Source organism: Columba livia, chromosome 24, assembly GCF_036013475.1.
Source record: "Columba livia isolate bColLiv1 breed racing homer chromosome 24, bColLiv1.pat.W.v2, whole genome shotgun sequence".
Classification (NCBI taxonomy): Eukaryota; Metazoa; Chordata; class Aves; order Columbiformes; family Columbidae; genus Columba; species Columba livia.
Window position 1 is genome coordinate 438,968 of NC_088625.1, and position 15,737 is coordinate 454,704.

Genomic DNA, 15,737 nt, shown 5'->3' on the forward strand with positions numbered 1-15,737 from the left:
CAGCCAGAACGTCCCACCCATCCCTCCCCACCACCTAAACCGCTATTCGATGCACTCGAACAGTAGATAACTCTTTATCTGACAGGTAATTAGCTGCAGAAGAAAAAAGCAAATTAAAAACAGACACCGTATTAATAACAATGCACACGCACATATTTGTCTGGAGAGGCACAATGAATTGCTTTAATTTACTGAAAAGGGCCGGTCTATCTGAGGATGGGAAGGGATACATCTCAATTTCTGCTCCCGTTTGGGGTGTGCTCAGCGGCCGGGACCTCGGTGAGAATGCGGCCGCCCAGCCCCGGCTGTGCCGCGTCACCACGGGCACCGGCACCGCCTGTCCCCGCCGGGCCCAGGTGACACAGGAGGGGAAGGGGCATCACCACACCCCGACAGCGCGGAGCGGCGGCAAACGGGGGCTGAGCTGCTCCTCGCTCAGGACCGGGGCAGCAGCTCAGCCAAGCGCTCAAGTTCCTCATTGCTTTGGAACTTAATACTCGGCGCTGAATTTCAATTACACGACCAGTAATATTCGCTTAATTAAAAGCACCATCCTAGCCCGGCTGGGAGGAAGAATAAAAAGCAGGATGAAGCATCCCTGCTCTGGAAGGGACTCGGCGGGGAGCCGGGAAGGCTCTGGGGACACAGAGCACCGGGACCTGTCCCGCCTCTTTGCCCCAGGACGCGTGGCTGCTGCTCAGCCCCCTCCCCTTCCAGGCTGTGATTCCTTAAGCACCTCTTAGCAAAGTGTTTTTCTCTCTTGCACGAATGTTAATCGGATCCCCTGCGCTGCTCCAGCTCTCCCCTGGGAAGCAGCCGCAGCGTGACAGCTCCCGCCCCCCTTACCGAGAAGGTTTCTCGGAAAGGGAGAAGATAATTGACCCTGGAGGAGGAGCCACCAGCCAGGGCCCAGGCGGGGACACCCGGAGCCTCGCAGGGATGCGGAGCCACCCCGTGTGCCACCCGTGTGCCGTCCCCGCCGGGTACCACTCCGAGGGATGCAGGGACGGATGCTGCACCGGCTCACGCAGCGCCTGCACGGGGACAGGTGCAGGGAACAACAACAACGCACAGGGCTCGTCAGCTGATGGGGCTGGCGGCAGCTCAGGAATCCCAGGCTGCAAGGCTCCGTGCTTTAAAACAAAACTCTGAGTTTATAAAACACCGCCCTGCCTTGGCCAAGCAGAAGCTCAAGACAAGCCTGTCTGTCACAGAGACACCCCAAGAGTTCATTTAGGTGCACAACAAGTTCCAAACTAGACTTGAATCTAGCCAGGAAAGTAGAGCCTGTACACCAACTAGAAACTGGGCTTATGCAAATTATTTAGCAGTCTGACAACATAAAACCAGAATCAGATACCAGTTGAGGAGATTACTGGGGTACGACCACATAAGAATCGTGAGGATCCACAGCATGCACGCATTCACCCACAAAAACAAAACCAGAGGAGAAACAAGGTGTGTATCCAGCAGAGAAGAACAAGCACTCACCAAAGGAGGTGGCGAGGATGCTCCATCCCGAGTCTGCTAAAACCGGTCCCAGTCTAAGGGAGGGCTCCAGTTCATGGACCCCAAGGTGGGGACTCGGCTTTATAGCTTGGTCAGGTCTGGCTGTGGTCGTTAAGAGCCGGCCCAGAAGCATCTCGGCTTCTCTGACACCTCTTTTCTTAAGGACTGAGCAGGGTCCCACCCCCCGGCCCCGGGAGGTGGTGTCACAATGCCCCGGGGCGGGGGATGTCAGCACTGGCACCAGCCTGGCTGTGTGTGGGGACAGGCACAAAAGGCGCTAAGGAGCCACCAACTGCCCCACTGACGGCGCTGGGTCCCATGGGGGATGCGCAATGCCACAACACCCCAGCTATTGCACGTGCACCGTTTAACGGGGCCAGGCTACACCAAACTGCCCCTTCTGCTTGAAACTCGTACATACAATCTAAGGGAAACCATGACTGAAGGCATTCGCTCCCTGGGGCTGCTCTCATGGAAATGCCCCCAAAACAGAGGTTCCCCACCCCCGCGGTGCCATTGAGCACCGTGGTCAGGGGCCCAGGAGCTGTGAACAGGCACGTCCATTCTGGGTGCAAACTGGAGCGATGGCCAGTCATTGAGAGTCATTTCCAGGAACTAAACATGAATTAAGTGATTTACAGAGTGATGCTCTTGCTTTATATATATGGTGGTTTTTTAAGTAACCAAGGTTTATTAAGTAATTTCCAAGCCCTATTTATTAGCGCTGCATAAATCTGAGCAAACAAGTTATTTTAATTGTGGGAATAATTAAAAAAACCCCATGCGTTTCTATTGAGGAGAGCAGCCAGGCAGGGCTGCGGTGGGGAGGGTTTGTCCCCCCCCGTGTCCCTGGGCTGTGCCGCGCCCCGTGGTGGCTGCTCAGGCAACAGGACCCCGGCCCTGGGCAGTCACCCCTCGGTCACCAGCTCCACGACAAACACCCCGACCACCGTTCCACATGGGGATTCACTTCCAGGCAGGACGCCCCTTGGTCCCAAGGACCGTTCTGGTGGTTTATCCCGATCCCGCTCTGAGCCGTCCTCCCCCAGCCCCCATGTCACCGCACTCCCCTGTGTCACTGCACTCCCCCGTGTCACCGCACTCCTCTGTCCCCCGTCCCCTGTGTCACCATCCTCCCCTGGTCCCCATGTCACCACACTCCCCCAGCCCACCGTACTCCTCTGTCCCCTGTGTCACTGCACTCCCCCATGTCACCGTGTCACTGTGCTCCCCCATGTCACCGTGTCACCGCACTCCCCCATGTCACCGTGTCACCGCACTCCCCCTCACCTCCCCAGCTTGCACAGAAACACTTCCAAGGAATTTTTTTTGGGTCTCATGATTAAAAAATTGGCTCGGCAATGCTTTATGCATGCATCTGTTATGCTAAAATAACCATCCTTCCTAACCATGCCCACCTGCTGTCTTTTTCAATTTTAAGTATTTCTAAGTAGCAATCAAATCAGTATAATTTGTTCTTTATCTCAGAAAAACCATTGTGAAAGAAAAATGTGACCATTATGTTACATCAGGGAAAAATACAAGCCCTTTATTTTCAGCCTTCTCTCTATTCTATCAGATCTCAGTCGTCATTATGCCCGTCGTATTTAATATCGCTCAAATGAACAGAGCTCTCTTTAATCACCGCAACCTTTCTCCCCTCCCCACCTCCCCCTCCCCGAGGTTAAGGCTTTTTCCTTTCCTTTCTAGCTCAGATACATAAATATCGGTATTAAGGGTTTCCAGGAGACGCCGGGGTCGTTTGGGAGCCGCTCTGGCACCGTCTGCGATGGAGGTGCCGGGTCCCGGTGAGCGCGGCTGTGCCTGGCAGGACCAGCACCCACAGATCCCCACAGAACGCGTGCAAATACCAGCTCTGCCGCCAGGTTCAGGAGGAGGACTGACTGCCAAAACGCACGCAGGGTGTGTAGAGATATCCAGTTCTGCAGCCTTCAGTAAAGCCCACAGGCTAGAGGCCAGGGCTCAATCACTATTGATAGACCCTGTGCAGAGGGAAAGGCCACGGCGGCCGAGACGAGCCCCTCCGCACGCCAAGAGCCGCGCCGCGCCGTAGGGCTGGCCCATGGAGACGTCTGCAGTCTAAATAATGGGGCAGTGGAACCTTCCAGCCCTAAAACCCGCCGTGCTCAGGTGGTGCGGGAGCTCCAGGGTGTCAGGGTGATGGGGGAACTTGTTCTCCAGCCCAGGGACCTCACGGCAGCTTTGGGAAGAATAAACCCTATAGTAAACGCTGTCCTTTCCTTCCCTTCTCCCAGCCCAAGCGCCAGCTCTACAAACAAGAGCCATTTGCAGGAAAAAGCCCCAAAGGCAGCGGTTCCTCTGTCCCCCAGGAACACAATGTCAGCACCATTTAAGTGAGCGGGAGCACATCTTTGGTAGATTAAAGAACAAGGTTCAGATCATTGGCCAGTAATCCGGGCTGGGGTCAAGCGTTGCTATTTACGTGCGCTGGCTGCCAGCTCTGCGTCCGCTGAGACGACAGAGCAAACTCCGCTTCCGCGGCGGAGGTGTTTGGTTTGGTTTGGTTTGGTGGTGCCGCAGCCCTGGCGGGGCCAGGGAACCCACCGCTCTCCCTTGCACAAACATCACGGTCCAGCTGCCCTCGGCTCTTGTGCCTCGGAGCAAAACACGCGGAGAGCAGCCGCTCACCACCCCGAGCCCGTCACGCTCGGTCCGAACCAGAGACACGCTCTCATCTCAACAAACCCGGCGTCAGAGCCCGGACCTGCTGCGGGGAACATCACTGAGCCCTCGGGTCTGCACAGCCCAAACCGGGCTCTGGCGCCCCACCGTCCTGTCTGAGGAATGAGGACACTTATACCTCTGTCCCCCAAAATATCTACTCACAAGAAGACTTCAGGGATGAGGGAGTTTTGTGGACTCTCGAGGGCTGAGCGGGTGCGCCGGGCGCCACCGCGGTCCCCGGCTGATTTGCCTCCCGTTCCAGCACATCCCTCGCACGCGCTCTCACATCCCGCTCAGCTACACTTTGCGCATTCTAGTTTCCATAAATAAAAATTAAACAAACACTTAACGAGCGTCATGCATATTAATACCCTCCAGGTGAAGGTTAGCATGAGCTGTGATTGTGGCAAACCCGCATTTGATTAGATTGACTTGAAAACAGGGGAGATAAACAACCCACAAAAGCCTAAAAATTACAGTAATTTATTCTTTTGACCTCCGCGCATTTCTCGGTTTTATGCAACTTCAGCCTCCTTCGTGCAACAGGAATTTTCCCGGCTCAAAGCGCTTCAAAGCAGCAGGTGCTGGCGCATTGGAAGTGACTCCGGCCCCCTCGCCTCTCCCATCGCTAACGGCACGTACGGCGCCTGCGCAGCGAGTCGGAGCTTTTCACTCACCAAAAGCTCCTTGTGGCAGCAGGACACGCGGTGCAGGACACGCGGTGCGGGACACGCGGTGCGGGACACGCGGTGCGGGACACGCGGTGCGGCCACTGCGCTGAGCTCGCAGCGGGATGGAGCTGCGGGGATGCTCCAGCTGCCTTCTCCCCCAAATCCGGGGGGTATCACGAACCTGGGCGCTCGTGTGACGAGGCTGATCTGGGAAGGGGCGGCGGGACTGCCCCCAACCAAAATATTGCCTGAGAAAAAGTGCTCTAAGCTGCTTCTCAGCCATCAGAGAAACACGCGTGCCACGTCTGAGACGCCTGCACCGGAACAGGATGACGCACACCCCAAGAGCATCCCTGTCTGTTCCCTGACTTAAACAAGTTCAGACGTGGGAAACTCAGACCCGCAAGTCCTGCTGACCAGGAACTACCGGCCCTGGGAGCTCACACCCCAGCGAGGAGCACGAGCTGCTTCCGAGGGGCTGCAGGACAGCGGCTGGAGCAGCATCCACGGCGCGACGGCGTTTCCCACTGCGACAGCTTTTCCAGCACAGCAGTCGCTGATCCCTCCTCGCTCCAACCCAGGTCAAAAGGGACATCCAGCCGCAGCCCAAGCCAGCAGTGTTAACGCCCGTTAATAACCACTAATAGCGGCACCTGGAAGGGCCCAAGCTGTGGCTGGAGGGTCCCCATGGGTCCCCGCTCTGCTGCTCAGCCAAAGGCGCCATCCCCGTGGAAGCACCGGCACCGCTTCCCAACAGACGGGCAATGATTACTCACCCGCTTCCCGTTGGCGGTGACACCGTTAATCACCGCGGTCGCCGGGAGAAAGCTGCTAATGAAGACGTGACGCGGGCGGCAGCGGCCGCAGCCATTTCTCAATTCATTAGCATCCTGTCACTCCGAGGGGTGATCGCAGGCCCGCGTTCCCACCTCTCACCGAAACATGACAGGATAATAAAGCAAAGCTATTTTTCAGTGCTGGGGAAAAGCCAAACGCGTTCCTTGAGCTCAGGGGTTGGTACAACAAGTCCCTAAACCAGAAAAACAGACCGAAACCCAAACAAGCGACGATACTGTGGGACCAGAAGCAACTAATGTTTTAACCTTAAAAACAAACAAACAAGCTATAATAACTACAAATATTGACACTGCCGGTTCAGTGCTTTACAAAACCACCAGGCAGGTCGTGTGCATTGACCCTCGGGAGGTCAGGCCACTCTCCACCGACGCTCTAAAGGTAAAGCCGGCGCTCGGTGGCGTGCCGGTGAACGGCTCTTCAACGGGACAGATGGGTTCCAGCAGCCCGACACGACGGAGCAGCCCATTTCCCCGCTGAAAACAGAGCTGGCAATGGTGCCGTGTCCTCCACAAAGACGGAGTGGGGCACAACCAGCACCAGGGTTTGGAAACGGCCCCCGCAGCAGCTGATGGGCGCCCGAGTTAAGGCGCCCACGGATAAGCCGGGTTTTTGAGCATCACTGCAAGCACTTGCTTTGCTGTGCTCAGGTTTCTGTACTATTTCCATCACCGTGATATCTAAACTCAACTCCCGTGTTCTGATCGGGCCCCATATGTTACTGGCAAATATTCTGATGAGCCGTGAAGCTCATGAAGCATTCGCTCCATCTGCGGGGATGCGGTTTTTGCTGATCTCCATTTTCTTGACAGCGGTTTCATCATCCGGCCAGGAAATAACGATGGCGCAGCATGAGCCATCGCAGGCTCCGAACCGCGGGGAGCAAACAGCTGGCACCAGCACTTTATAAAACACCCTCGCTCGCCCTCCACAGAAGGGGTTTTCGGAGACCCCGAGGGGCTGTGCAGGGGGGACGGGACCCAGAGCCCCCTGTGCGTGACGGGCCTGGGAAAGCGTCCCGAGGCCGCTGGGCTCAGCGGGAACACCCGTCTGCAAACCGGAGCGTTCTGCTAGGAAAATTCAATTACGCGTTTGGAAGGTGGAACGACAGCCGGTGCTCAAACAGCGGCATCTGCTTTTTGTGAGACGCTACAAGCGGTGGGTTTGGCACACACCGGTGGGCTTGGCACACGCCGGTGCCACCACGCTCCAGGAGGTCCCCGGCCACTGCGGCTCCCCACATCCAAACCAGACCCCGGTGCCCCTGTCCCTGCCAACAGCTCGAGAAGGCTGCACCAAAACAGGGTGGATGAGATGGGCCCAGAGGAGCCGGCTCCGCGGTGTGGGGTGAGCGGCTGGAGGAGCCGCCGAGGGGGCGGGAGGTGGAACGAGGGGCACAGGAGGCAGGACAGCGAGCGGAGAGCAGGAGCGCGCCCCAAACCAGCCCGTGTCGGAGGCACCACCGTGTCGGGACCTGCGCGGAGCCTGCGGGAGCAGAGCCGGCTGCGGGAACAACGCTGTGCCCAGCCCAGCAAACTGCAGGAGCTCTTCCAGCTTTATTTTTTTCCCCGTTAAATCTAAGAGCGAAAAACATACCGACTGTATTTGATAAGAGCTGCTTCCCCCAAGAGGGCTGCGGGAACGCGCTCTCACGAGCCAGCAAACAGAACTCCCCTTCCTTGTTTATCTTCTTCATATTTTAAGCAAGGGCTGGGGAGAACGGAGTAATATTTGGCAGAATTCCCCATGCCTGTCGAAAACCAACACTTCATAAATATGTAACTGTTCCCATGTATCCCCCGCCGGCGATCGGAGTTTCCAGGACTCAGGAACCTTCTCCGGGTTCCCCGGGGAGCTCGGTAACCAGCGGGAGACACAGCGGCTGCTGCCCCGAGGATCAGGATCGCTCTCCAGAACCTGGGAGCTCTGGGGACTTTGCGGGAAGAGATTCAGCTGCAGCGAGTAAAAGAAAACGGACCTTTGAGTTCCGCTTTCCTCCGGCGTTTCAGGCACCAGATACCTGAGCCCCGAGTGCCCCACGGGGGTCTGGCAGAGTTTCCAGTGACGAGCTGCATTTCCAGCCATCGCCAGGGCGCGGGTGGGGAAACTGAGGCACGTTCCTCCTGCTGGCCCGGAGGCGCTGCGGCGCAGAGCTCCAGGAGGACGATGCCGTCCCCGCTCGGCATCCCCGGCACGCTCCACACAATCCTCCGTGACAGGAGCGAGCAGTTCTGTGCACACCACAAAACGATGTCCCTGCTCCGATGCGCGTTCCTCCCACAAAGACTCAGCAAAATCTCCCCCCGCGGGGCGAACCCGCACCACGGCACCGCTGCTCCCCATACACCTCTTTTTAAAAATAAAAAAGGACCACGCACTTACATTTAATTAAAAGTGTCTACGTAGGAACCAGATTAATTAATTCTCCTTCTACCCAAGAGCCCTCTCATTGTGTTCACTTAAATGAGGTTTTGAAACGTTGTCTCTCCGCTGTATCTGGGCTGGGTGTCTCCAGACGACACTTGGGCCGCCGCTCCAGCCCGTGCTGCACCAGAACGGAGCAGACGATGAAGCGCGGGGGCCAGGCCGCTCTCGTTGAGTCAATAAAGCTCAATGAAGGGGCAGAAGGGAAGAAGGAAGAAGAGAGTCTCTGCCTGCCTGTGGTTCAGGTAGTGCTGTAGACATGAAATATTCATTGCCTTTCAAGCACGTAGGGTCTGAAAAACCACCAAGCACTTCTCTATCCCCAAATCGTACATCATCATTCTTTCCGAGTCCCCGCTCCGCAGCAGCTCCGGGTCGCGCTTCCTGCAGGTACCAGCGCCCCGAGCCGCCCCGGGACGGCAGGATGATCGGGGGATGCTCCCAAGGGTGCTGCTTGGAAAGACGCCGCTCTCCTCTGCGCCCCGAGGAGCAGAGCTGCACGGGGGATCTTGGAAAGAGATGGGGTAGCGCTGATCTCCTCCCAATTTACACCTGGGTGCCGCACAGTAAATTCGGTGGATCACCTTCACCTTCAGCACCAACTCTCCCCTCTAACTCTAATCTTTTATTCATCTCGGTTCTGAGTGAAGACTTTGTAGATAGTAAAGATGAGCACGAGAGCGGCGGGCACTTCACCTCTCACATACGGGACATTTGATGCTCTCTGTCCCGTCCACACCAGCGCCCGGTGCCGGCACCGCGGCTGCATCGGCAGCAATGCCGGTGTGGGAGCTCCAGCTTCACCGATACCCTGAGCCCTCCCTGCCAGAAATGGGGACGGAACAGGAGGAACAGGCCGGCCTGGCCCGAGCGGGGATTGCAACCTCCCGTCCCCCCAGCCACCGGCAGGGATGGAAATCTCTAACGTGCCTCTCACGCCGTTTACTCTCTGCCAGATTTATCTGCCTGCTATTAGTCTCCAGAGCTCCGATTTGTTTGCCTGTCATTTGGACAAATGTTGATGGGCAGAAACAAGCAGGGCTCTCTATTTTTCCCTCCCCTTTTCTGCTCCCCCGCTCCACACCATCCACTGCCAGCAAGAGCATCAAGGGAAAAGGATGAACAACTGACCCATAAAATAAATACAGGGCTTACTGTTTCTGATAAAGATTAAATATTGTAGGAGTCATGACTAGATAAAAGCTGGTGGAAGGAAAAGCCTCAGACCTCAACAGAGTACATAAAAAATAAAGCAGCATATATATAGCCACACACACACGAGACAACATCTTGCAGCCTTTACGGGGAGTTTGACAATCTGAATCCATTTTGCTCACAAGTGCATCTCAGCCATGCCCCTGAGAACCCTCCTATTCGAGCAGAACAACATGCACAGGATGCACAATAAAAAATGGCCTAGGGGTTCTTATTTTCACCCAGGACACACTCCTGCTTCAGCCACCGCGCTGGCCGCACTGCGCAGCGTGGGCGATCCCGGGCTCCAGAACACACCATGCCCAAACCAGCCCAAAGGACACGGCAACTGCTCCAGCGGCAGAGACGGGCACACACAGATATCCATCACTCACACACGGCGCAATCCGGCCGAGGCGCCAGGGCCGCGTTCACTGCTGCGGCACCCGGTACCACCAGCTCCTCCCGACCTCAAGGGCTTGTGCTGCCTGTGCTTTGCATGGCCTTTGCATCACCTGCTTGCAGCCCTGCCAGACACAACCGGGAGAGCTGCGGCCTGAGCCTGACGGTGTACGGAGTTTGCATTGCACCAGTGACGGGCTGGACACCCGCAGCAACTCCGGCTCCTCCAGCCCGCGCCAACTCCGGCTCCTCCAAGCCGCGCCAATTCCGGCTCCCAAACCCCCTTCTCACCCGTAGCCGCCTGCCCGGGCGCTCCAGCCCCCCCTGCAGAGCTCAGCCCTGCCAGGCCATGGCAGATTTACTTTTCCCGCCCCTTTTTCGCAGTTTTCCAAATTCTCCAGGTCCCGTCTTCACTTTCGGCCACACACGCGGCACTAAAACAACCGCGGCCCCGTGAGCACAAACACGAACCGGCCCGTGCAAACGCAACAGGCACCGAGCGCATGGAGCGGCGGAACCGGGCTGCTCCCGCTCCGCAGAGCCGGGGCTGCAGCCGCCCTGGCGCCCCAAGCCCCCTGAGACCCCCAAAGCCTCTTACCTGCAGAGCCCGGTCCCAGCAGGTCCCACCTTATCCGGGCCGGCACTCAGCGCCCGCAGCTGAGGGGAGTGGTCCCAGCTGGGCAGGGGGCGGGCAGACGGACAGACAGACAGGACACCCCCGCAGCCCCATTGCCCGGCTCACATCAGTGGGGCGGCGCTGGGGCGGCGGGTCCCAGGCTGGGGGTGTTGGGGAGCGCTCGGTGCCCCCAGGATCTGCCGGGCACCCCGTACAAACCCCGTTTTCCCCCGTGTGCCGGTTCACTGTGAGCACACGCGTGTGCCCAGGGTCACGCTGCCGATAAACCTCCAGCTGCAGCTCTGCTCAGTTCTAAGACCCCCAATTTTGATGTTCCCAGGGCAACCCCAAGGAGTCCCCTTGGAGTACCCCTGCGTGGGTCAGCGTTAGTCTGAGCACCCGCAGACAAACCCGGGAGCTTGGTCAGGCCTTGCTCCAAAGCAGCTCATGATCACACCACGAGCCAACCGGGCGGCTCCCCGGGCACTGGGGGCACTGGGGGCACTGGGAGCACTGGGACAGGGGTGCGGTGAAGCCCCAGCCCCTCCCTGGCCCTGTCCACGCACACCAGATGCTCTCCGGGCTCTCCATCCAGCAGAAAAGCAACCGGGCAAACACGAGCCAGAGAGTTAAAGCAGCGGCACAGAGAAAATTGGAGCCGCTCTCAGCAGCAAATTAGACATTTAAAAACTGAGGAGAGTGACTGGTGAAGATTAAATGCATTATAGATTTGCTGGAGGAGAGGCGAGCAAAAGAAAAGGTAGATCATTGACACCCCTCAGGCAACAGGGTGAAGATTTGTTTGCGTACCGGTGTGTAATCAAGTGGGAATGAATGCAAGACACGGGGCCTTAATTTTTCATTTGCAATCAAGGCCACGTACACCTTTTTAGTCACAGAAAAACACCGCGCTCTCCTTGTTCCTGCCTAACAACCGCGTTACCCAGGAAGGGAAAATTACCCAGACATGATGGGGCTGATTATGGCCGGGAGCTCCGGTGCAGCGGGGGCCCGGCTGCGCCGCTCGGGCACAGTCACCGCGATGCTCCCGCACGGGCGCCCGGCCGGGGGGACAGCAGGAGCTGCTGTGGGGCACCACGTGCTGCCCCCGCGCCCCCGGGTGTTGAGAGATCCCCGGGATGCGGGTCCAGGCTGGGGCTCACTGCTGCCTTCAAAGGGGGTTCCTTTTGTTTGTTTGTTTTTCCCCAAATGCTGGGGGGGGGTGGGAAAAGAAAGGATGGTGTGAAGTGTCACACTGGGGTCATGGCTCCGCCAGACTGTTGAAAGGACCCGAGGAAAGCGCCGGTGCCGGGGTCTGCTCCGGGAAGCACGGAAGAGGCTGCTAAATGTGAGCACCCGGAGCGGCGTGAATAAGGGGCCTGTCTGCAGAAAGGGGGCAAATTCGGAGGCTTCACCCCAGCGAGGAGCCGGTGGGCAGCTCCCCCTGTCCTGGGGAGAACACGGAGAGCAGAGCCTGGGCACAGGAATCGGGAACACAGAGGGTGCCAAGGCAGGAGCGGAGCGCGCGGCTGCAGGAGCCTCCCCAGCTCATTGCTGTTCCCCCCCAGCGCCCGCCGCACAGCAGCTGCCGAGCTGTCACGGGCACAGCCGCAGCCGGGCTGGGGCCGCGAGGTGCCGTCCCGGGGGAGCGCAGGGAGCCAGCACAGAGCCGAGCGGAGCCCCTTGATCAAATATTCCCTTTGCTCCTGGCAGCCTTCATCTCTGCCGCCGCCTCACTCCATCGCCAGCCCGGGCTGCTCGCCCCGCGCTGCTGCAGGGAGGCAGAGCCGGGCCGGAGGGGACAGCGGAGAGCGGCCCCGGAGGGTGCGCTCATGGATGCTTAACCCAGCAGAAGGGTCATACCCCAACAGGAGCTGTGAACACAGCCCGTCTGCTCAGAGAGCACCCCAGGGGACCCCCGCAGCGCAGGCTGCAGGAAAGGGCAGGGAATCCCGCTCACCCCGAAGGACGCGCGGGAGCTCGTCTGCTGCAAGGGCTGGGAAACAGGAACCACGGAGCTGCGGGCTCGTTCGGGACAGAGCTCCTTCCAGCTCGCGTCTGAAAACATTGTGTATGTGCTGTATTCGCCACATAGTGCTCATGGTCAACGACAGGTGCGTGAAGGGATGGCAGGTCCGGTCCTCACGGAGCAGGGACGCGGCTGCTCCCGGATTCAGCTCCCGGCATCATCCCCATCGCTGCCTCCCTCCTACCCGGCGAGGATGAGGAGGGCGCACGTCAGCTGCTGCCTGGAAAATGGGCCGGGACTGCCTGAAAAAGCCATTAGCCGGCTGTCAGGAGCCTCTGACGAGAAGCGCCAGGCTGGCGATCGATGGCACCAGCTGCCCCGGCACATCGCGCCCACGTCCTGCTCACCAGCAGCTGAATCTCCATCACCCAGCCCCGAATTCAGGTGCCTCTCACCTGATGTAGAGTGTCCTTTATCGCTAATTACTCGACATGGCACGGTTTGGGTTTTGCCTCAGTGTCATCATTTCTCTAAGGAACCTGCAGTTTCTCCGACGGCGAGAGCAGCGAGCAGGTCGGTGCGCCGCGGGTCCGTCCGGCTGCACACACACCGCGCGCGGTGTCGCGGCCGTCGCGGCTCTCGGGAGCAGCTCTGCCGCAAAGGCGCTCGTTTCCTCCTCCTCCTTTGTCCAAAACGTGAACGATTGATGCTGCTCACTTGGGCGCTGCAGCTGCCTCGTAACCTGATTTCAGGAGAGGGCGATGGGAGGAACCAGCGCTGGGCTCAACAGCCACGAGCGAGCAGGGGCCATGCGGGTCCTTCCCGGCAGCGCTTTTCATCGGAATTGGGCGTTTTGAGGCAAAAACAACACACGCTAAATCCTGAGTGTTTGAAAGAGACAAATAAGGAAACGTGGCCCCAAGCAGAACCGAGGTGGCGGGAGAAACGGGGTGAACGTTCACGGTCCCACCGTCACCGTCACCAGACCGGCGGGGACACAGCGCAAGGGACACGCAGCTTCGGAACATTAAGTTTTTTTATTAAGAAGACAGATATTTTATAGTACTTCTTTTCCTTTGTAAAAATGGTATACATGAACCGATACAAAATGTGAATGGGAACAGATGGATATGTGTGTTCTCACATCGTAACACCTTCCATGGACACCTTGAAACAGAACTGGCCTAAGGGGAAGAAATCAAAAGGCCGGGTGAATAAAGAACAAGGTTGTTTAGCGTCAGTTCCGCGTCCTTCATCTGCAACACCCTTAAACAAGGTTGTTCTTTCTTCACGCTTCAAAATCCTAATGATCTAAAGCTGTACAAAGTAATACTCAACAATACATTTCAAACAGTGCACTGTATACCGAAGAAAGAATACATAAACCAATATACAACTAAAATTCGGAATTGCCTGTTTTTTTAGCCTGTTTTTATTTTATTTTATTTTATTTTATTTTTTTCCAATGTGTGGGGCCGAAATTTCGCAATCTACCTGAGACGGAAAACACCATCAAACACATGAACCTGAGACATGTCCACAGCGTAAGTCAAAGTTACATCGGTAACACTGCACTACTGTACACTTCCAAACAAGGATGGGGGGCTCAGAGCAGGACGCCGGCCCGCACCGGATGGGCCCCCGCGCCGGCTCCTCTCACCGCGCTGGGGCCCGGCGGCGCCGCCGAGCCGGGGAAAGGGCATTTCCGCGCGGTCCTGCCCGCGCCAAGGGGACGCAGAGAGCGCCGGAGCGCGGGCGGCTCCCGCCATGGCGCCCCGGTCCCCAGGGACCCCGCGTCCGGATGGTTCTGCCAAAAACAACTACCAAAAAACCAAAAAACGTACGGAAACGCTCCCCCTGAAACACCTAAAAAAAAACCCCAAACCCTGACGCTAAGATTAATGCTTCCCTTAAATAAATCAGCATACATTTTCCACATAAACACAGTAAAAAAAAGTACCGCTCCAAATCCAAGATTACTCACCAAAAGAAAATTCAGCATATATAACCGAGCTGCCGTCTCCTCGCTGCGGCGTGGCGGCTCTGCCGGCCGGGGCTCCCTGTGCGCCTATGGCTTTGAAATCAGCGCTGTCGCGGCACCGCGGGCCCCGCGTGTCACCGAGCGGGACCAACGGGCAGTTCTGCTGGGCCGGCTGCTCTGGGGACGGGGCTGGACCCGGGGGTCCGCAGCCCCCGGGCAGGGGGCTCTACGGCCACAGGAGGTGACACCGGCCCGGGGACCCTGCGGCACCCTGTCCTGCTGTGGGACGAGCCCGCGGCCCTGTGCCGCGCTCCAGCCCCGGTCCCGGTGCCGCACGCGGGTCTCGGCGCTGGCGCGTCCCGGCCTTGGTGCTGACAGAGGGGACGCGCGACGGGCACAGCGAACTGCAAACTACGGCATCTAAAACGTGCTGGTTCTCCTCCCGTGAGCTCGAGGTCTGAACGGGAACCGGCCAAGAGAGAAAGAAACGCGTCCACAGAACCCACGTGCGGCGAGGGGGCCGGCGGACGGGAGCGCGGAACGAAGAGCCACAGAAACCCCACGGACTAGCGCACAGAACCCCTCTCTGCCCAGCCTCCCCCGGCCCCGACAAACAGAAATGAAACAAGGCACAGAATCTTCTGCAATGACTTCACTAAACTAAATCCAAGCTGACCTGGCCAAAAAAAGAAAACCCAAACGAACTGAGGTGTCGAACAGCAGAGTGTACTTACGAGGAATATTTTTACACAGCGAACCCCAGACCCTCCCGGCCTCACCATCTCCACCCATCGCTTTTGTTTTTCTTTAAAAAAAAAGACACAAGCTGGTTGCAACTCCAATATCACTGTCTCTGTAGCGTTTAAATAGGGCCAGCAGTAACCGTCCACGGTTGGACACCTCATGGGGACCAAGGCTGCTCTAGATGAAGTATTCCTTCTTCTCCTCCGAGTTGTTCTGCCCGCCCTCGGCGTTGATGATGGCTGTGTCCGCGTCGGCCGCGTCGTCAGCGCCTTTGGCTTCGTGGGTGAAGTACGTGCCTGCAAGGGAAGCGGAGCCTGCGTGACCGCGGAAAATCTGCCCCAAACGTGGCGGTGCGGGCTGGGGCGCCAGGACCCCGCGCCAGGACCCCGCGCCAGGGCCCGCACGGCCGGCGCCACCGCGCGGGAGCACCCGGCCCCCCGGCCCCACGTCCCCAGAACGCAACCGCGCGTCGCTCTCTGCGGCGTCTCACGCAGAAAATCAATCAGGTCACAGCTATTCCCCCTCTCGCAAGCCCACAAACACCAGTAAAACTGTGTTCTATACACTTTACTTAAAGGAGACAAATCTTCCGTCTCTGCTTTCTCTCTCCCCTAATGTGCTTTAGGTCTTTTTTCCCTTTCTCCTCTCTTCCTGACATTATTCACA

General features: G+C 57.9%; 1 protein-coding gene across 10 annotated transcripts in view; it reads right to left on the minus strand.

Annotated features, from left to right (window-relative positions):
- Window positions 1-13,364: 13,364 nt before the first annotated feature.
- The window catches only part of CADM1 (cell adhesion molecule 1), a 101,498-nt gene continuing 99,125 nt past the window's right edge, over window positions 13,365-15,737 (minus strand). For all 10 annotated transcript variants that reach the window (XM_065040147.1, XM_065040146.1, XM_065040144.1 and 7 more), the window contains one exon: window positions 13,365-15,367. In XM_065040147.1, coding sequence (XP_064896219.1) covers window positions 15,249-15,367 — 119 coding nt within the window. In that variant the 3' untranslated portion in view covers window positions 13,365-15,248. The remainder of the gene's footprint in view (window positions 15,368-15,737) is intronic.